The 22,487-nt window shown below is 37.7% G+C and overlaps 1 protein-coding gene across 1 annotated transcript in view; it reads left to right on the top strand.

Moving 5' to 3' along the window:
- Positions 1 to 22,487, top strand: part of LOC132815864 (phosphatidylinositol 4-kinase type 2-beta-like) — a 35,012-nt gene extending 12,525 nt beyond the window's left edge. The window contains exons 2-9 of the mRNA XM_060825199.1: positions 3,864 to 4,064; positions 5,195 to 5,326; positions 5,994 to 6,147; positions 9,503 to 9,570; positions 11,147 to 11,246; positions 13,717 to 13,850; positions 19,014 to 19,073; positions 21,820 to 22,487. Coding sequence (XP_060681182.1) covers positions 3,864 to 4,064; positions 5,195 to 5,326; positions 5,994 to 6,147; positions 9,503 to 9,570; positions 11,147 to 11,246; positions 13,717 to 13,850; positions 19,014 to 19,073; positions 21,820 to 21,993 — 1,023 coding nt within the window. The 3' untranslated portion in view covers positions 21,994 to 22,487. The remainder of the gene's footprint in view (positions 1 to 3,863; positions 4,065 to 5,194; positions 5,327 to 5,993; positions 6,148 to 9,502; positions 9,571 to 11,146; positions 11,247 to 13,716; positions 13,851 to 19,013; positions 19,074 to 21,819) is intronic.

Raw genomic sequence — 22,487 nt, 5'->3', positions numbered from 1 at the left:
GGCTAGGACAGTCTAACCACTGTCCCTTGACATTGAATGATGTTAACATCACTGAAGTCCCCACTCTCAACATCATTGGGGTTATCGTTGACGAGAAACTCAACTGGATTCACCACATAAACACAGTGGCTACAAGAGCAGGTCAGAGGCTAGGAATACTGCAGCAAGTAACTCACCACCTGACTCTTCAAAGCCTGTCCACGATCACAAGGCATAAGTGTGATGGTACTTGTCTGCCCCAACAACACTCAAGCTTGACACCATCCAGGACAAAGCAGCTTGATTGGCACTACATCCGCTCAGTAGCAGCAGTGTGTAGTGGATACAGGATGCACTATAGAAATTCATCAAAGATCCACAGACAGCACATTCCAAACTCATGACCACTTCCATCTAGAAGGATAAGGGCACCAAATATATGGGAATACTGACTTCAGATTCCCCTCTAAGCAACTCGCCATCCTGAGTTGGAAATATATTGCTGTTCCTTCATTGTCACTAGGTCAAAATTGTGGAATTCCCTCACTAAAAGTATTATGGATTAACCCATAGCAGGTGGACTGCTGCGGTTCAAAAAGGCAACTCATCACCGTCACCTCCAGGACAACTAGGGATGGGCAATAAATGTAGGCCATCCAGCGACTCCCACATCCTACAAAAATGAATAAATTTTAAAAAGCAGAATTAAGCCCGTCATTGCTTATGTCTCTAAATCCCGTTCTCTATGTAAACCTTGATCCCCTTTGCGTCATTGAGATTCACAAATTGACCACCCTGTGGCTGAAGAAATTCCTCCTTATCTCAGTTCTGAGGGGCTGTCCCTTCGTCCTGAGGCTGTGCCCTCTGGTCTTAGTCTTTCAGACTTGTGGAAAAATCTTCTTTATGTCCACTCTATCCATGCCTGTCAGTTTTCTGTAAGTTGCAACCGGATACCAGCTCATCCATCCAAACTCCAAGCATAGACCCAGAGTCCCGATGGCTCCACATATGACAAGCCCTTCGTCCCTGGGATCATTCTTGTAACGTTTCTCGTCCTTCTCCAATGCTAACATCCCTTTCCTTAGGTGCCGAGCCTAAACCTCCTCTCAATATTCTAACTACAGTCTGACCAGAGCCTTAAACAGCTTCACCAGTTCATCTGTTCTTGTATTCTAGCCCTCTTGCAATGAATGCTAACATTGCATTTGCCTTCCTAACTACAACTGAACCTGCATGTTAACTTTAAGGGAATCCTGAAGAAGGACTCCCAGGTCCCTTTGAGCTTCAGTTTTCTGAAGCCTTTCACCATTCTGAAAATAGTCTCCATGTCTTCCTACCAAAATGGATTACCTCAAGAGTTCTCCTCATCGCATTTGATCTGCCCACTCACCTGGCATGTCCAAATCTTCTGCATTTCCTCAACAGCACCTACCCTCCAACTGTCATCTGCAAACTTAGCAAAAATGTCCCAGCTCATTTGACCAGATCACTAATGTATAATGAGAATAGCAGTGGTCCCCTGCAAGCTCCACTAGTCACTGGCTGCCATCGTGAAAAAGGCCCTCTCGTCCCAACTCTCTCTTCTACCAGTCAGTCGAACCCCTGTCCATGCTAGTATCTTGTCAGTAACCACATGGACTGTTATCCTATTTAGCTGCCACCACATCGAAGGCTTTCTGGAAATCACGGTCATTGGCTTTCCTTTGTCTAATTTGCTCATTGCCTCTCCAAGTAATTCTAACAGATTTTGTCAGGCCTGACCTCCCCTTGATAAAGCTGTGCTGACTCTGCCTTATTTCACTATGCACTTCCAAGTACTCCATAATCTCATTGTTAATACTGGACACTAAAATTGTACCAGGAGCCGAGCAATCTAACCAGCTTCAAGTTTCCTGTCTTCTGCTTTCCTCTTAAACAGAGGTATTACATTAATTACCTTCCAATCACTTGGAACCCTCCCTGACTCCAGTGATTCCTACAAGATTACCACCAATCTTCTACAATCTCTTCAGCTATCTCCTTCATGACTCTCTATGGTGTAGTCCAGCTGGTGCAGGTGATTATCCAACTTCAGACTTTTCAGTTTCCCCTGTACCTTCTCCTTCATGATGGCGACTGTACTCTGCCCTTGAGTCTTTTTAAGTTCTGCAATGCTACTAGTGTCTTCCACTGTGAAAACTAATTCAGTTCCTCTGCTATTACTTCTCCAGCCTTATTTTCTGGCAGATCCAGTGTCTGCCCTTGCTTTTCTCTTACCTTTTAAATATCTGAAAGGTCTCTTGCAATCTTCTTTACTAGGTAGATTACTCTCTCATTTCATTTTCTCCCCCCTTATTGCTTTTTTAATTATCTACTGCTGGCTTTGAGATTTTTCAATCATCTGGCTCACCTACTAATCTTTACTACATTGTATGCATATTTCCTTTGCTCTTATGCTGTCCCCTGACTTCTCTGTTGGTTGTGGCCTCCCCAGCCACATTTGTATGTTTCTTCCTTGGGGTAAATTTCTGCTGTTACCCCAGAAACTTTTGCTATTACTGCTCTAGCATCTTCCCTGATAGGCTCCCCTTCCAATCAACTCTGGCCAGCTCCTCCCTCATGTCTACATAGTTACCTTTTACTCAGTTGTAATACTGTGATATCTAATTCCAGTTTTTACCCCCTCAAACTGCAGGGTGAATTCTATAATATGGTCACTGCCCCGGGGCTTCCTTAGCCTTAAACTCCCTAATAAAGCCTGCTTCTTTATATACCACCAAATCCAGAATTGCTTGTTCCCAGAAAGGCCATATCTCAAACTGCTCCAAAATAAATCTCTTAGGCCTTCCACAAACTTATTTTCTTGAGATCTACTGCCAATCCGATTTTTCCCAGTCTACCTGCATATTGAAGTTCCCCATAATTATTCTAATAATGCCTTTCTTACTTGTCTTTTCAATTTCCGGATCTTTTTTCCTTCGTGGTTCCTCAACTCTACCCATGCTGATTCTATGTCTTCTGATTGAATATCATTTCTTGCTATCAATTTAGTTTTTTTTCTTACTAGGAAGGTAACCCTACCCCCCTCTGCCTGTCTGCTTGTATTTTCGATAGAATGTATATCCTTAGATGTTTTTGTTCCTAGCCCTGATCCTCTTGCAGCGATGTGTCTGATCCCCACACCATTCCGTGATTGTGTGGAATTCTGTGCCACAGAAGCTTGTGAAAGCTGGAAGACATGTTTATTGAATATATTCAATAATTTTTAAGGTATTAAAGGCATTAAGAGCCATGTAGTAAAAGTTGGCAGGCATTGAGAGAGGATTAGCCATTATTACATTAAATGGTGGTCTTTAAGATACAGCAGTACAAATTAGGACATTCAATCCATCTAGTCTGCTCAGCCATTCAACTATGGCTGACTAGTTTCTCAACCCCATTCTCCTGCTTTCTCCCCATGACTTTTGATCCCTCTGATACTCCAGCACCTGTCTATCTCGGTCTTAAATATGCTCAATGACCTGACCTCCACAGCCTTCTGTGGTAATGATTTAGGAGAAATTGAGGACTGCAGATGCTGGAGATCAGAGTCGAGAGTATAGTGCTGGAAAAGGCAGCAGGTCAGGCAGCATCCGAGGAGCAAGAGAGTTGACTTTTCTGGTATAAGCCCTTTCCTGATGAAGGGCTTATACGTCGATTCATCTGCTCCTCGGATGCTGCCTGTGTGCTTTTCCAGCACTACACTCTCGACTGTGGTAATGAATTCCATAGATTGACCACTGTTCTATTTTTTACGCATTTTGTAATTAATCCTGCATTTGATTTATACGTTGGAAGCAAAATTTCAGTTTTTTATCATATAGTTATCTTTTGAAATGACGATATTTTCTTTTTTTTTTCCCCAGAAAATAATTGGAGTCTTCAAACCAAAAACTGAAGAACCCTATGGGCAGCTAAATCCAAAATGGACCAAATTTTTCCACAAGATCTGCTGTCCTTGCTGTTTTGGTCGTGGATGTCTCATACCTAATCAAGGTTACTTGTCAGAAGCTGGCGCTTACCTTGTAGATGAAAAACTAGGCCTGGGAGTTGTACCAAAAACAAAGGCATGTTACTGTATGTTTTATTGATTTTGCTGAAATGAGGAATTTATTACATCTAGAAGATGGGCATTCTTTAGAAATTTTCCTGATTATCAATGTAGAGATTAGACCATATTGTATGCTTTTGAGTGTCCTCTTTCTATTGCCTTTCATGTTACACTGCTAAAGAAAGATAACAGTAAATGTTGATAAAGTGATTTCTATAGTTTCATGAAATTGGCATTGGTGATGTGATCTTTTAATTATTTCACTCCTAGGAAAAAGTGAGGACTGCAGATGCTGGAGATCAGAGCTGAAAATGTGTTGCTGAAAAAGCGCAGCAGGTCAGGCAGCATCCAAGGAACAGGAAATTCGACGTTTCGGGCATAAGCCCTTCATCAGGAGCGAATTTCCTGTTCCTTGGATGCTACCTGACAGGCTGCGCTTTTCCAGCAACACATTTTCAGCTTATTTCACTCCTATAAGTGTTAAATATACTGGCCTTCCAGGATCTTGCAAAGATTGTTTCCATTTAGAGTTGTTGTTCTAAGGAACATTGACTTCCCCAATTACCAACGCTTTTTGTATTTGCATATAAAAGATTTGTTTTGGTAACATCAAAGTTGACTGCATACCTCTATCTACAGAGTATTAGAAATTCATTATACTTCAAACTGATGTAACTTAAATACTGCTGTGAGAGAGTAATTTGGTCTGATGTTTGAAAACATGGTTTATCAGTCAAATATAATTCTTTATATTAAAGTCATCAGTTCATAGTTCCTTGAAAGTTAAATATCAAGGAGGTAGGATAGTGAAGAAGATGTTTCATACACTTTATTGGTCAGAATGAATATAGGAGTTGAGAGGTTATGTTTCAGGTGTACAGGACATTGGTTAGGCCCCGTTTGGAATATTGCACGCAATTCTGATCTCCATTCTGCCGGAAGAATGTTGTGAAACCTGAAAAGGTTCAGAAAAAATTTACAAGGATGTTGCTAGAATTGGAGTGTTTAGATTGCTGTGTAGGAATGTGCACAATCCTGCTATTAAAGTAACTTCTTCATCCCAAGAAATGAAAACAGAATAAAGTTCACAGTTGATTCTCAAAATGTGTTCTAGTAATCCCATTTTATGTATTTTCTCAAATATAGGTAGTCTGGCTTGCAAGTGAAACATTCAACTATAGTGCAATAGATCGTGCAAAATCCAGAGGAAAGAAATATGCTCTTGAAAAAGTACCAAAAGTTGGTCGGAGGTTCCATAGGATTGGACTGCCTCCAAAGGTATAAATCTTAAACTTTGAAAGTAACCTCTATTTCTTGGTAGTTTCTACCCATTTTATCTTTCAATGTACCCAACCACCAATACTGTAACATGAAATTTTGAAGGAGTAAAATACTTGTGGCCTATTTTTTTGATTTTAGGCTTTAAGTTTTGTGCTACCAAGATTAATTTTTGGTGGCTGAGGTGGCAGAATATTTTCACGTGTGCACAGTGTGCCAGAGTTTTTAAAATATAAAACCACACAAGAATTGATGTTATCACAATCGCATAACTAAAAACAAAACTGCCTTGAGTATGAAGCAAACAGAGCCAGCAGATCTCCACGTAGACTACGTTAACCTATCAAAGTTTGGTTAACAATAACTGCCTTTAAATAAAATACAGTAAATTGCTTTAGAAAATTACATCAAAATATTTCTTATTATTGTAATTTTGTTTAGTCAGATTTGATTTTAGTAGATATTTAAGTTTTAAATTAATTTTTGAATCTGCACAATTATTAATGTATAAAGTTCATTAATGTACCACTGACCCCTGCTGAATAATCGTGTTATCCTATTTTGAACAACCTATGCAATGTGGTCCATTTTCTCTTGAGTTTAGACTGACATTTTAAGCTCAAACATAAACAAAATTCTGACCTCACCCTTTATCCTATTTTGGTAGGTTGGCTCCTTTCAACTGTTTGTAGAAAACTACAAGGAAGCAGACTATTGGCTTCGGAAATTTGAAGCTGATCCATTACCAGAAAACACTCGCAAGCAACTTCAGTCTCAGTTTGAGAGATTGGTAATTTTAGATTACATAATTAGGAATACAGGTAAATATGAAATTTCCTTTGAAAGTTGAATTGTAAAATTTGCTCAAATAAGTCTGTTAGTTCTGGAAAAAACACCTTTGCCATTGAATTTTTAATGTCTGATTTATTTTGTCCTCCAATTGGGATGAACCTTAAAGGTAGAGAATTAGAATTTTTAAAAATCTCCATCCAATTTTCACCAATCTCAACATGCTAATTAACTATTGACACAAAGCATCGATGTACTAAGCCTGCTTTATATACATAGTGAGTTGAAAATAATATCAATGGATCTAGTGACACAAGGAAGAGCAGTTGGAAGACTGAGTGACATCACCTAGAATCTTCAGTATGAATAATGAAAGCATTGTGACACTTAAGCTTCATTTTGTAAATTGTGTTAAGAATTGCTGCGAACGATTCACATTTTTTTTAATCGGAATAATTTGCTAGAATTGCAAAAATAAATGGAAAACAACATTTTTACTGTACAATCAAAGTCCTGATTGGTTAGCGGGTGGTTTCCGAATAGAGGCCTAGCCATGTGAATGTGCAATTAATGATTGACAGACTGAAGAAGCTTTATTTAAATTCTAAACCAGGCAGGTTGACTTTGGTCAAAACATTGCCTTGAAAAATGAACCAGAGAATGGCTGTTGAGTATTTTGTGGAGTTAGAATGCACATCCAGTGCCTATTTTTTCCTGCAATGGACAAGATGTGTTACATATAGCTTTGACTATACTCAAGGATGCTGTTCTGCAAGCCCGAATAACAATCCTAAGTAGATTGTCAGTATAATTCTACACACCTCCAATTATGTAGAAAACATTGTCCAATTGTGGAATTGCATCTATTGTCAGACATCTTAGCCAAACTATCATCTTTCAGCAATTCAAATTGCTCCACTTATTGCCATTGATAACCAATTGGCCAGGCTGCTTTCTGACTGTAATCAATATTAACCATCCTTAATAGGATTGGAGTGAATTTTAAGAGAAATTATGTTAGGGACACACATTCTTGTCCTTGAAGGCCAGCAGTGAGCTAATGGTATTGTTTTAATGGTATTGGTCTGTAATTTAGTGCACTTATTGAATTTAATTTATTTGCTTACAATTTTGATATTTAAAATGTAGTCCTTTAGGTTGCTGTCCCAGCATGATAAATACTGCCTTACCCCGTTTATCCATGGTGAATTTTTCCTTCCTCAAAGTAAACTTATAGAGAACTGTGTTGTAAAAAAGCGATAATGCAGAGTTCTTTCACCTTGCTGTCCTCCCTTGAGGCCAAATACTTTGAAGGAATATCGATGGAATATCTTAGACTATTGTGAATAAGTAGTAACTTAACGAGTTTTGAGAAGATTTGTAGTTCAGATTGAGGTTTTGGATGTAGGTTTGCTCACTGAGCTGAAAGGTTCATTTCCAGACGTTTCGTTACCTTGGCCATTAACCTGGTCAACGAAACACTGACTACACTATTAGAAGACCCAAAGACACATACACCAAACACAAATAACTTCATCGACAAGGAGAATATCGCCAAGCTAGTGGACCTATACCTTACCACCCACTTCACCTTCAACAACTAAACTTACAGACATACCAATGGAACACCCATGGGATCTCCGATTTCAGGGTTCTTAGCAGAGGTAGTCGTGCACAGACTTGAGCAATCAGCTCTGCCAACTACCCAACCCAAACTCTGGGTCCACTACGTGGATGACACCTTTGTCATTATTAAACGAAACAAGTTAGAGGAAACTTTCAAGACCATCAATAATACCCTTACTGGCATAAAATTCACTAAAGAGGAGGAAAACAACAACAAACTGCCATTCCTAGATGTCACAGTAGAGGGAACTTCAAACCAGTGTTTCCAGAAAAACAACACATACAGACCAAATATTGAACTACGGAAGCAATCATCCCAACACCCACAAATGAAGGTGCATGAGAACATTATTTCAACAAGCCAACACACTGCAGCACAGAGGAACTACACAGAGCAGAAGAAAAATCACCTATACCGTGTATTCAGAAAGAATGGGTACCCAATGACCACAGTCCGCCGATTTCTCAGCAACCAATCCAAGCAAGCAGATAAAACACATCCAGAAATCTGAGACACTGTCCCCGACATCAAAGACATCTCGGAAATGACTGCCAGACTACTCAGACCCCTTGACATCATGGTAGTCTACAAACCCAGCAACACACTAAAATAGTGGCTAATGAACTTGAAAGACCCTATACAGACACCAAGCAAAACTAATGTCATTTACAAAATACCGTGCAAGAACTGTAACAAACCCTACATTGGACAAACAAGCAGAAAACTAGCCACAGGATACATGAATACCAACTAGCCACAAAAAGACATGATTCTCTCTCATTAGTATCCTCACATACAGATGAGGAAGGACACCACTTCGACTGGGACAACACATCCATCCTGGGACAAGCCAAACAAAGACACGCATGATAATTCCTAGAAGCATGGCATTCCAACCGGAACTCTATCCACAAACACATCGACTTGGACCCCATCTACCACCCCCTGAGAAAAAGAACAGGAAGTGACTTCACCACAGGAAATAACATCACCACAGAAAATGACATCACCAACCCAAACATATAAATAGAAAGCAGGAATTTTCAGCATTGCTTTGCGTGAGGTCCAGTAAGGTAACGAAACATCTGGAAATGAACCTTTCAGCTCAGCGAACAAACCTACATCCATAAATACTAACTATAACTGAATCAGTGAAATTGGATATAACGAAATGAAACAAACTCCAAGAAGAATATTCGTTAGATATTGAGATGATTTAATAACATTTTAAGTTTGATTAAAGGCTATTTTAGGGTAACAGAAATAAATCTTTTTTTGATCCTGGTGTATGGAACCAAAATTGTGAGGTCATTGAGAAGCAGGTCAGTCATTTTCTAACTGAATAGTGGCTGAAAGGATTGAGAGCTGAATTACCAACCCTTTCGTTCTTTAGTTGCCCAAGTTTATCAACACCTAGTGGACTTTTAAGAAATTATTATATAAATGCTCATAATTTTATTCTGCACTCAACTGGTTATTTTAAATGGATTGGGTATCCTAAAATTACCAATGTGAAATTTTATTTTGCAATGTGTGTTGAAATGGCAACATTTTATATATGGCACCCATGGAATTCAACAAAACAAATTCAAGCAAATTGCTACAGGGTATTTTAGTCAGATGGAGCACTGAAAAATTCTGAAGGTAATACAATGGAAATGGAGAAGTTATATGATATTTTAAGAGATGCAATGAATTTCAGAATTTCAGAATTCAGTACCAGACTTCTTTGTCTGTTCTTTTCTTTCCTTGTCACACAGATAGAGGAAATGATAACTGGCTGATGAAATATGAAAAGCCAGAAACCACAAAAGAGCTTTCTGATAAGGTGGGTGTTGGAAATTATCACTAAATGCACACGTTTTGTTTGTACCAACTTTCTTCTACTTAATTAAAATTAACATTGCTGTACCAGATCTACTCCAACTTGATGGTAATATTTGTCAATAAGATAAAGCAAACATATTTTTAATGCAGAATGCTTTAGCGGAAAAGATCTACATTTAATTCTAAAATTTTCTTTTCTAAAATCATTAGGAAATAAGCTTGTGAAATGTATTTTATTCCATGGGACGGAAGTTTCCGTAAGTCATGGTACTTCCTGTCAGACTACTTGAACAGTCAGTGGATGTGCATTTTTGCCACAGCAGCTTTAGTCATTTAATACTCTATGAAATGTTAGTTGGTTGAAATCAAGGCTTCTGCCTTTTCTTGAGTGAAGGTCAGCATCAGAGCTACTGGCCAATCAGATTAACCTGCAGTATTTTAGTCCCAGAAGAGCCAGGAGCAGCACTGACCAGCAAGCAGTTTCTGAGATTCTAATTCCAGAACAGGTAAGTGAGAGGTAGAACAGTGGAGTTCCATGAAAGAGAGATGAGGCTTAGCGAGCTGAGTGGGGATGACTACCACTGTACCTAATCTGCACAGTAAATCATTTTTCAATTTTGTAGCATTCTTTTCAGTTAATCTAAATGATCCCACCATAAAGTATAGTAGGTTGATTCATAATCATCATCAATCAGTTGTCCTCAATAGAAATTTGCTGAGAAAACAAAACCATTTCTGTTCCCAATCTACAATTATAAATAATTTTAAACTTACAATTTGTAAGCATCTACATGGTAGGATTCTTGACAGTTGATTTTGTAACGGTTACACATATTCATGCTTGCTGAGTCAAATATGAACAAACTGTCAATGTCACAGAATAATAAAGTGCAATTGCAAAAACTCGTATTAATAAAGTACTTTGAATTTAATGTACCAAGCAGTTTTATCAAACAAAAATTGACAGGTAAAAGAGTGCATGTGCTTATCTTTGTTCAGGTAGAAATTGAAGTGGCAAATATATTTGAAGTCAGTATTAAACCTTGAATTGCATGTGTGAAATAATCAGGTGACTAATTCCAGTAGCTTGCATTCATGTTTTCATGCTGTTTTTCTTAATAGCTAAAATTTGCAAATCTCAAATGATAAAATCACGTGATTAACAATTCAGAGTATCCAGCTCATTCTTGAAATTTATTTCTCTAGCCCCTACAGAAACTTGATTTAAGTTGTGCTGTGCTAATTTAGAACAAAAAAATCTGAATTGATTTACTCATTTTCCATGTTTTTCTTTTACTTCATTTACTGAAGGTTTGCTGATATTAGTTCATGTAAAACCTCTTTATCTGGCCTTCCCTAATATAGGTAAATGTATTAGCAATTATTCTCTTTAAATATGAGGATGACAAAGATCTGAGATCTGATGAATTCGCTGAGCACTTTTGGGATGGCAGTGCATTTGGTCCTAATATTATAGCTAGACACTTTGTTTTTATTTAATAGCTGTTACCTTGAATAGAAGTAACAAAATTACTAATGACGTGGTTCATTTAAACAAAATCTACTCTACTTAATAGGACTCTGAATGGACACATAACAAAGAGCCAGCCATTAAAATTGCGGCTATTGACAATGGATTGGCTTTTCCATTTAAACATCCTGATGAGTGGAGAGCCTGTAAGTGCATTTAGCTCTAACACTTGTTTGTTTATTTGCATGATTGTTAGTTCAGATTAAAATATTTTCTGAAGTTTTGTCTGTGAAGTTTTAACTTTGCACCTTTGTTAACTTGAAAATATTCTTTTGTTTGTGAAATGCATTTTTATTATATTGCCATTGCATTAAATCAACACTTGAGAATGTTGCTATATATAAGTGTTTCCCATATGTGAAGTTTTGATAAACTACTTGATGTGTAATGTAAATGAATTAAGTTATAAACACTTTAAGCAAGATCGCCGCAGAAGTTAAATAGCCAGTCAAAGTATTTTGAAAACCTTCTGTCAATTCAAAATATTCAGGGTCCAAATAAAATTTGCTAAGTTACATCTTTGACATCAATATTAAACCAAGCTGTGTAAAACTATTTTGTGTTCAAGCACTTTCTTTAAAATTTCTATTCCATTTTTTTGATGACAGCATGCCTGGGCTTAATTGATCTACCAGGATTTTGTAATCTGAAACACTGATTTCATGAATTGAATAAAGCAATTTTTAAATAAAACCACAGTATCGTTTACAGTGCTAAAGGAGACTATACCAGCTTTTTTCAGAATAAATCAGTAAATTCTTTTGACCACTTGATTGTTTTCCCTTGAAGTATCCATTGTTTCCTTCGAAATATTGTTTCTGCTTACACCAATCTTGTGGACAATAAGCTCTAGGTCATTACCATTTGCATCATTTTTCTTGAAAAAATTTCATCCTCACATTTGCCCAAAATCCTAAATCTCTGTGCACTACCCCACCCCCAGCCTTGTACTGTCAGTTAACAGGATGTCTTTCTCCTTCTCTTCCTTATGTCAAATTTCCTCAACTTCCTTTCCTATAAGGAGAACTTTACCAACTTAAGTTTGGTCCCAGATAATTTGGGAAAGAAGGCCTTTAATAGTGTATTGGTAAATTTCATCTGCATTCTTTCAAGGATTTCATCATCTTGGCTAACGTAATAACCAGAACACATCCCATAGGGTTTAGTGACCACTGTCTCTCTGTCCTGCCACTCTCAATGTACAGAGGAACCTCAATTATCCGGCATTTGATTATCTGAATTAAGGATTATTTGGACAAGTCCCGATGCTTGGCTACGCTGTGTTATCTGGCATTTGATTATCTGAACAAAAATACTTCCTGCTTGGATAGTCAAGGTTCCTCTGTAGTCACTCCCAAATTCCTACAAAACCTTGAATTGTGCCATAATGTCAATTATGCACTTTGCTGTATTAAACACAATTTGTACCTTGACTGCATACTGCTACCTTGTCTACATCCTGTTGCAGACACTTCATTTCTTTCTTCTCGTTTAGCATGCAGGTTTAAAAACTGGAGCTCTTTTGAAACTTGAGCACTTGTGAAAGAAGGTGACAATGATTTCAATGTGAATATAACTTTAATAGACTTTTTGGTGGGGTGGGGGCAGTAGGGGAAGTGTAGTGGCAGAAGCTGGGATTCAGAGCAGGATTAGGGGAATGGTGAGTTGGGGGAGTAGATCACTGAAATGGGATGAGGCTAGTTGTTGAATTTTCGTGAATTTGCGGTTTAGTTTAATTATGCAAATAGTTGGTAGGACTCCAACCAAATCTGTACACGATCAATGTAGACTGTTATAGTTCAGACTGGATGAAATGTTCAGGGAGTATGTGAGATATCTATAAGATATGTACTTCCACAACTCTTTTGGAAGTCTGCACATTAGAGTCAAGAATATATTGTTAAAACGTAATTTTACTTGAATTTTCAGGTAAAAGATTTCTTGGCTGCCTGTTAAACACCTTATTCTATAATATATGACTAATAGTATTTTAATTATAATATATGTAGTTTAAAACTCCATCTTTGTTCAGAGTCAAGTCCTCTCATTGTAACAATAGTAAAGGTCTGTCATTGAAGTGATTCACAACAGTCACCTATTTCACCAGGAACATAAATCAATCAATGCTGATTAATGACAACAGCAACAAACGGTCACTATTAAACTTGCATTTTAAACAAATATTAACAGATTATAATTTTTTACCACAAGATTACACTTGTTACTTCTGCATTATCATGCATTTGCTACAATCAGTAATGTATTCCAATGCTGTGTTACTGAGATAAAACATTTGAGGTGATAGATGTCAAGCTACTGCCTCTAAATCCTGACAAATTGGTAATGGGGCCTAAGCAACACTGTTCCTTTTAATTTAACTTTTTTACTGAGTGCTTCATACTGTTTTGATTTTTTTTAACTTGGAGCTTTAAGGTATTACCTCTTATTTGTCCTTTAAACATTGATGGTCCCCATCACTCATTTTAAATGTACATATTTCGCTGGGTCAAGTAAAAATTTGTGTAAAGAGGCATTCTCAGTGCAATTGTCAATAATAACTACTTTTAAACATGTGCACAGTTTTATCTAGTTTTTTTTTGCTTTGTCTTCCAATAGATCCGTTTCACTGGGCCTGGCTTCATCAAGCTAAAATTCCTTTTTCGCAAGAGACAAGAGATTTTGTTCTTTCCCGAATTTCAGATATGAATTTCGTTCAGGACCTCTGTGAGGATCTATATGAACTCTTTAAGGTTTGTTTGAAGTCCTTTGCGCCACACACATTCCAGTCAATGGCCATCTCTAATAAGAGACAATCTCACCACCACCTCTTGTCAATGTGGTTTTAGTATGATTGTATCCCAGCACACCCCTTCCCCAAATGTTGGACATCCTGGAGACTACCATTGACGAACAACTCAGCTAGACTCACACTATAAAAGCGGTGGTTACAAAAGCAGGTCAGAACCTAGAACTATCGTGGCGAGTAATTTACCTCCTGACTCCCAAAGTCTGTCCACAAGGACTGTGATGGAATGCTCCCCACTTGACTGAATGGATGGGTGCAGCTCCAACAAGACTCAAAGCTTGAGGCCATCCAGGACAAGAAGCTTGACTAATTGGCAGCACGTCCACTCCCTCCACCAAGATGCTCAGCAGCAGTATGGACTTTCTAGAAGATGACTGCATAAATTCACTAAACATCTTTACCATTTTCCAAATCCACTTCCATCCAGAAAGACAAGGATAGCAGATACATCTGCAAGTTCCCCTCCATGCCATTCGCTGTCCTGACTTGGAAATATATGGCCATTGCTTCACTGTTGGGTCAGAATCATGCAGTTCCCTCCTCAAGGACATTGTGGTTCTACTGACAGCACATGGACTGTGGCAGCTCATCACCACCACTACATAAACAGCAAGTAGAGATGGGCAGTAAATGCTGGCCAGCCAGTGATGTCCATGTCCCACAAGTGAATAAAAAACAAGTTTGCACTTTTTGCACTAATGTCTTCACAAGAATTGTAGTTACAGGTAGCTAAATATGCATATTTCTTGGGAAGCTGAAATTTAAAGCCAGTCTATGGATTGAATGGATAAATTTACTGTTTTATAGATTATCTTTAAGAAAATTGAATTAATTTTCTTGAGCCTGAATTTGAGACTGTCCTGGGGGATGGTTGGTTATGTTTTATGTTGCTAAAATAACAATTTCAAAAAAGTTGCCATATATTCATTTGAACAGGCAAAATTGACAAGAAAAGATAGTTGGTCCGTCAAACCTGCTACACATGGATGGTAGAAACATTATCTGAATTTTCTCTGCTTGGCTCATAGTTTTGTCTTTAGGTGGATATGAATCTGTTTTGGACTGTGCAAAGGTATTTTATTTTGATTTTAAGGATTATATTTGAATTTAGTTTGAAGCTACCCAATGTACAGAAATGCAACTGTTGTAATGTGTTTGGAAAGGTGTTAAGAGCTTTAGTTTGCACAGTGTAATGCTATGTAATCTGTAGGTGTATGGCACGGTTTTTGATTTTACTTTTGAATTCTTCTGAGTGCAGAGAATGGATCAGTTTTTGAATTTTCTAAGTAATGAGTACTGAATCCAATTCCTGATGAGAGACCAGATTGGAAGACAAAATTCAAAACAATTAGCAATCTCCCAGTCTAGAATAAGAGCCATCTAAAATCACAGTATTGCAGCAGTGGTGCATGGAGTAAATAAAAGTGTTGTCCATGTGGTGTTTCATGCTGTACTCGATTATCGACTTAGCTGTGCAAAATAAAAAGTTTATTTTTCCTGATGGTGTGAATTTTCCAATCACGTGCAAGCATCTTATTCTGCACAGCCCTGATCACCTTTATTCAAGATCTAGTTAGCCCACTTTATTTCCTCTCTCAGCACCTCCAATTTAAGCTTCCAAACCCCCTATTTGTAACCCTCCTGATCTCTCTATACTCCCTCTAGTTCAGTATTCTTTTTCCTACATACCCATGTCACATCTTTTCTTCCTCTTTTTGGCAAACTATTGGTAAACAGGCCTACAGCAGCTGATGCCCTCCTGGTTTGCCATCCTTACTGGGCACTTTTGTTTTCTCTAATGCATTTTGGTTTTTGTTTTGTATTAACTCTTGTTAGATGTTGCAGTCAATGTTATGTAGCAGTAGTATCTTCATAATTCATAAATGTCATTTATTTTTAATTCTCCATTAAAATTAGTCATAACACACAAGGAAAACATTTCTGACACACCACAGTATTTGGGCCTGTTGTTTTCTGACATTTTAACTGGAGGTCTTTCAAAATAACTGACTTTCTCACTTCCTGCACAGTGGTGAGGTCACAACTAATGAATCTCCAACACACAGTGGAGAAAATTTTGACTAGGCAGTTAACCACCCTTTTGACTGTCTAAAATTTCAATTTTAGATTTAAAACAAACAATCGATAGTCCAGGCAGGAAGAGTCCGCCTAGCTCAGTAGGCTGGATGGATAATTTTGTTGCAGAATGATGCCAGTTCCCACACTGACTTAAGTTACCATGCAAGATTCTTCTTTTCAACTTTTTTCTCTCACCTAAGATGTGACCCTCGGGTTAAACCACTATTAGTCTTCTCTCTCATTAAAGAACTGCCCTATGATCTGGTAAGACTATTGCAACTTTAACTATTCATTACAAACAGCATCTGTTATATTTTCAGCATTAAGGTCTGATGTATTTAGAAGATTTAAGGTACAGATTCTATAGCATTTTGCAAGAAATTCATTACCTCAATGGTTTTGATTTCCTGGCTTCTAGTTAGCGTAATTTTCCTTTGGTTTAAAATTGTTCAATTTCTTTTGCTGCATCCATCCTAACCCACAGCCATCTGGCAGCTGTGACAGCTGCCACCTCTTCCCCTACAAAAGAAACTCAGCAAAATGCTGATGAAAGGTCAACAATCTAAAGCATTGACTATTTCTCTTCATAAATTCTGCCTGACATGTCTGTGCATAACGTTTTACACTTCCACGCATTGTATTTTATCAGCCATACTATTTCCCATTCAAGCAGATTTTCTATATCTTTAACAGCCTCTTTGTGCCTTACTGCTTGCTTTCCCAACTAACATTATATTGTCAGCAAATCTGCATTCATTGCACTCAGTCCCCTAACCTAAATCGCTAACAAATTATAAAAAAAAACTGAGGTCAAAAGTGGTCATTGTGATATCCTGGTAGTTGTAGCCTGTCAACCTGAAAATGATCCATTATTTCTTCTGTTTTCTGTCTATTAACTTCTCCTTAATCTAGTCTACACTCTCAATCCTACGAATTTACATTTTTGTTCAATAATCTCTTGTATGGCACATATTAAATGACTTTCATAATTCCAAATATGCTATATCCACACATCTGTCTGATATATTTTAGTAGCTACATCCTCAAATTAAGTTTTGTCAAACATTATTTCCCTTTCCTAAATTCCTATGATTTGCTGATCCCTATTTGGTCATCCAGAAAGATAGATTCTAGCACTTAACCTGTGTATGGTAGACTGAGTGGTCTGTAGTGCCATTTTCTCTCCCATTCCTCAATGAGCTGGGATATACTTGCTACCTTGCAATCATAGGGACTTGTTCTAGATTCTAAGCAATTCTGGAAGATGAGAACAATGTATTGCAATCTCTATAGCTGCCTTGTTCAAAAACTGTAGAATGTATGTTTTCAGATCCAGAGATTTGTTTCCATTTGGCTCCATTAATCTTTCTGGTAATGTTTCTTACTATTTAAGTTTCTAATTCTGTTGGCTCCTTGGTGTCCCATTATTCCTAACAATTTTGTTGTGTTGCTATGCCATGGAGATATATTCTTTTACTTCTTTGTCTGGCATTTCCTTGTTCTCCATTGTAGTCAACCTTGCGTGGCTTCTAATGATTCTACATTTACTTTGATTAATTAGTTCCTATTAACGATGCATTTTTATGCCTCTTGCTCAGCTGCTAATTTAGTGGACTAATGCTAACGTAATTTCCTAGTTTAGGAACATGAGAAAAAGAAATCTGTTGCAGAAGTGAAACAAAGCAACACCTTTCACTCTGCACTGAATTCTCACTATGGCTTCTTGTTCAACTAAGAAGCAATTGGATGATTGATAAAGTTGACTTTGGACATGCAAAGCATTAAAGTTTTTGACTACTTGTTCTGTTGTTTGTTTTTCCTTCATTCTAGTGGTGTACTGCAAGTGGGGCCACTGCTGTTGGTCATTTTTATAAATGACCGAGTTGACGGCATAGAAGGATAGGTTAGTACATTTGTGGATGACACTAAGGTCAGTGGAATTGTGGATACTGCCAAAGGATGTTGCAGGTTACAGTGGGACATGGATAAGCTGCAGAGCTGGGCTGAGAAGTGGCAAATGGAGTCTAATGCGGAAAAGATGAGGTGATTCACTTTGGAAGAAGCAACAGGAATAAAGTGTACTGGGCTAATGGTAAGATTCTTGGTAAAGTAGATGAGCAAAGAGATCTCGGTGTCCATGTGCATAGATCCCTGAAAGCTGCCACCCAGGTTGATAGGGTTGTTAAGAAACATAGTGTGTTAGGTTTCATTGGTAGTGGCATTGAGTATCGGAGCTATGAGGTCATACTGCAGCTGTACAAAACTCTGGTGTGGCTGCACTTGGAGTATTGCGTACCATTTTGGTTCCCGCATTATGGGAAGGATGTGGAAGCTTTGGAAAGGGTTTAGAGGTGATTTACTAGGATGTTGCCTGGTATGGAGGGAAGGACTTATGAGGAAAGGCTGAGGGATTTGAGGCTGTTTTTGTTGGAAAATTGAGAGGTGACTTAATTGAGACATATAATCAGAGTGTTAGATAGGGTGGACAACGAGAGCCTTTTTTCTTGGATAGTGATGGCTGGCACAAGGGAACACAGCTTTAAATTGAGGAGCGATAGATATCGGACAGATGTCAGAGGTAGTTTCTTTACTCAGTACTCGGGGCGTGGGATGTCTTGCCTGCAACAGTAGTAGACTCGCCAACCTCATGGGCATTTAAATGGTCATTAGATAGACACAGGAATGAAAATGGAATAATGTAGGATTGATGGGCTTCAGATTGGTTCAACAGGTTGGCGCACTGTCGAAAGCTGAAGGGCCTGTACTGTGCTGTAATGTTCTATGTTCGTTCTCAATTTCTACAATTTCTAATAAGCTAAGTTGCTTTACAAAAGTAAAAATATTCTACGCAGAGTTTTATTATAGTTAGAAAACTGCATTAATGTAGCATTTGTTCGTAAATGTAAATTGTCTAAACAGTGATACTAGTATAACGTTTTTTTAAAAGCTACAATTTAAAGTGTTGAGGTTGTGTCCTGGTTCTTGCAGAAACCTTTCTTGTACTCATGTACATGGTTTTATTTTTCAGACTGACAGAGGATTTGACAAACCCACCTTTGAATTGCAGATGTCAGTGATGAGAGGACAGGTAACATATGAATTTTACCGTGAATTTTCATGAAATTGCTATGAACAAAGAACTTTACAAGGAATGGTTTGGCCACTGGTTATCTTTTAATCCTCTGTCTGCTGATTAAAGTTCTGTTATGCAAATCCTATAACAAAGTTTAATTTATCTAAATGATCTTTAACCTGGAGGTTATTTTTAACTAAGATTGTGTGTACATGATATGCATCAAATCATCAAATGGTTATAGGAATGGGCTGTATAATTCATTGACTTCATGCTAACTCTTTACAAAAGCAACACACTATACTAACCTACTCTACCATCTTTTCCATATACCTACAATATACTTTTTCTCCCAGTAATTTTTTTAATATAGAATCCCTACAGTGTGGAAACAGGCCATTTGGCCCAACAAGTCCCCCCCAACCTTCCGAAGAGTAACCCACTCCCCTACATTTACCCCTGACTAATGCACCTTGCCTACACATCCCTGAATGCAATGGACAATTTTTAGCATGGCTAATTCACCTAACCTGCACGTCTTTGGATTGTGGAAGGAAACCAGAGCACCCGAAAGAAGCCCACACAGACATAGGGAGAATTAACAAATTCCACGTACAGTTGCCCGAGGTTTGAAACGAACCTGGGTCCCTGGCGTTGAGGCAGTAGTGCTAACCACTGAGCCACCGTGCTGCCCAGTTCTTTCCAGTTATCTAGTTCTTTCTCTTTCTGAAGGCTTCCTCCAACTCACTGAGGGAACGCATTCCAAATTCTGATTTGTTTTTGGCTTTTCTCCATGACGCTATTTGATAAGTTGAATAAAAGGCAGTGTTGCTTGGTTCTCTATTCTGCTAAGGGGAACAGTTTCTTGATATCTGCCACGTCTGGACGCTTCACTTCTATTGGATTTCCTTTTAATCCTCACTTTAAAAAGAACCTCACTTCTCTAACCCAGCTATGTGACTGAAGTTCCTCATCCCTTATGCCGTTCTTGTGAAAGTTTTCTACACCCTTTCTCATGTCATTAAATTCTTGCTAAAGTTTGGTGCCCAGAATAAGAAACATTGAGGCCAAAGAAGTATTTTATAAAGTGTATCAAACTTCCTTATTTTTATACTGCATGCATCTGTTCATAAATCCCATGGTCACGTATACTTAACTGTTTTCTCAAACCACCCTGCCCTTTGCATACAGATCCCTATATCCCTCTCTCCTTGTTTTTATGATTGTGTGGATCTCATGTTAAATTGCATCTGCCACTTGTCCATCTATATTTTTTATAATTTAATGGGATGTGAGTTTTCTTGGCTGGCCATCTCTAGTTACCCTTGAAGGTGGTGGTGGTGAGCTGCCTTTTTGAACCATGATAGTCCATTTGCATGGTGGGGAGATTTCAGGATTTTGACCTGTTTCACTAGTCTGTCTGTGTTGTCTTGAAAGCTATCACTATCTTCCTGACAGTTCAGTTTTACCATGTTTTGTCATCCTCACTTTTTGGAAGTCTGTACCTCAAAGTTAAGGTCATTTAATAAGTATCAGGAGTAGCTTGGGTCCTAATATAACTATATACCTTCCTCCAATGTGAAAAACAACTCTTCACTTCAGTGTCTCAACAACCAATTTTATATCCATGTTTGAGCTTAAACTTTGAGCATGTCATGTCGTGCTTTGATGCTTATATTTTGGAAGTCGGTGTAGATGGCACCAATTGCATCTATCTAATCGATCCCCACTATTATATCATCAACTCATTCAGCCAAAGCCGTTAAACACCATTCACCCATAACAGGTACATGGTGGCTTTCATAATTTGTCCAAATGTTAGGAATTTTTGTATCTGAAACCTTGCCAACCTCTCAGATTCCATTGACTGGTCGACATTGTCATATTCATCCTTACAATTTTGCTCACAAAGAGGTTTTAATATTTGTAATTCTCCAGTCTTCTGGCATTACCACAGGACTTAAGGAGGATTGGAAACTTATGGTTAGAACGTAAACAATTTCCACTCTTCTCTCCTTTTAGCAACAACGCTGCATCTCACTTGATCATTGCGACTTTTTGTTTCAATAACTAATATAACTATTACCTCTATCAACATTTTTGCACATTTGTCTCAGCTTCATTCTCTTTCACTAACTTTGCAATTTCTTAAGATGAATACAAAGATCTCACTTTTAGCACTTCAGTTGTGTCTCCTGTCTTACACACACGTCTTTTTGATCCCTGATTGATTCACTCCTAATCATTTTTACCACCCTTTTACTGTTTGTAGGCATAGACTTTGAATTCTTGAGAAGAGACTGGCAACTAACCTGTGTCTCAAATTTTATTATCTACCTCTTCTTGCTTTATTGTCTATTATTTTCATTTAAGAAGCTTTGAACAAAAAAATCCAATCTTTTCCTCCTTATGGCAGTGTACATTCCCATAGCAAATAATCTTACCTTGAAAGCAACCCATTGCTCTTAGTTTTCTGTTCTCACCCTGTTGAGATTTGCCTCTCCTCAATTAACTGCTTTTGAAAAGTCACTATCTCATTTATTTACATGCTTTTCAGAAGTTTGGGTTCTAATGTGCAGTTCATATTTTCATGCAGAACTGTGATAAAGTTTTTTGAGTGGTGACATTTTACTTAAGAGCAATAATTATTTATAATGGCTTAAAAAATGTGTTACAGCTATTCATTGAATAGATCATATTTCATAGGATGAAAGGAACTGAATGTAAAAGCATACTCTGCCTTTCCTTGTTTTATACCCAGATTTTGAACCTTACTCAGGCACTTAAAGATGGGAAAAGTCCCATTCAACTCGTCCAGATGCCTCGTGTGGTTGTGGAAAGAAGTAGCTCTGGAAGTCAAGGCAGGATAGTCCACCTCAGCAATGCCTTCACCCAGACATTTCATTGCAGAAAGCCATTCTTTTCATCTTGGTAGTGAATGTATAAGGAAACCAATCTGCCATTTGGATGGTTTCTAACTACTTGTTTGATACCACTGTAAATATGCAATAAGATGAAAATCAAAGGGGACAGCTTAAGTTGCACTGGATGTCTCCTTTTGTGGAAACATATAAATGAATTGGAAATTGTATCTTATTTGCCAAAAATAGTTGCTTTGGTGTAATTCATCAAATGTTAGATGCTGAAAGTAATGTTTACATTTTTGCTATGTGAAAATTTTGAACCAATTTGTCAGGGAACATGTAAACTACTGTCTTAATGTATTTTTATACAAAAATTTAAAAATTTCCAACAGTAATGTATTAAATATCTGGGCAATACTGTCCTAAAGGGAATTTCTTAAGATGTTTGTTTGTATGTTCAAACCAAAAACTTTTAATTTCATACAGAGAATGAGAAAATGTTTTTGTAAACAGCACTGATGACTATTTCTTTCATTGAAAGGCATTAAAATAATGTTGAAGCACA

This window comes from Hemiscyllium ocellatum, chromosome 1, assembly GCF_020745735.1.
Source record: "Hemiscyllium ocellatum isolate sHemOce1 chromosome 1, sHemOce1.pat.X.cur, whole genome shotgun sequence".
In the NCBI taxonomy this organism is placed as follows: domain Eukaryota; kingdom Metazoa; phylum Chordata; class Chondrichthyes; order Orectolobiformes; family Hemiscylliidae; genus Hemiscyllium; species Hemiscyllium ocellatum.
This window is presented reverse-complemented; position numbering and strand designations above follow the sequence as displayed.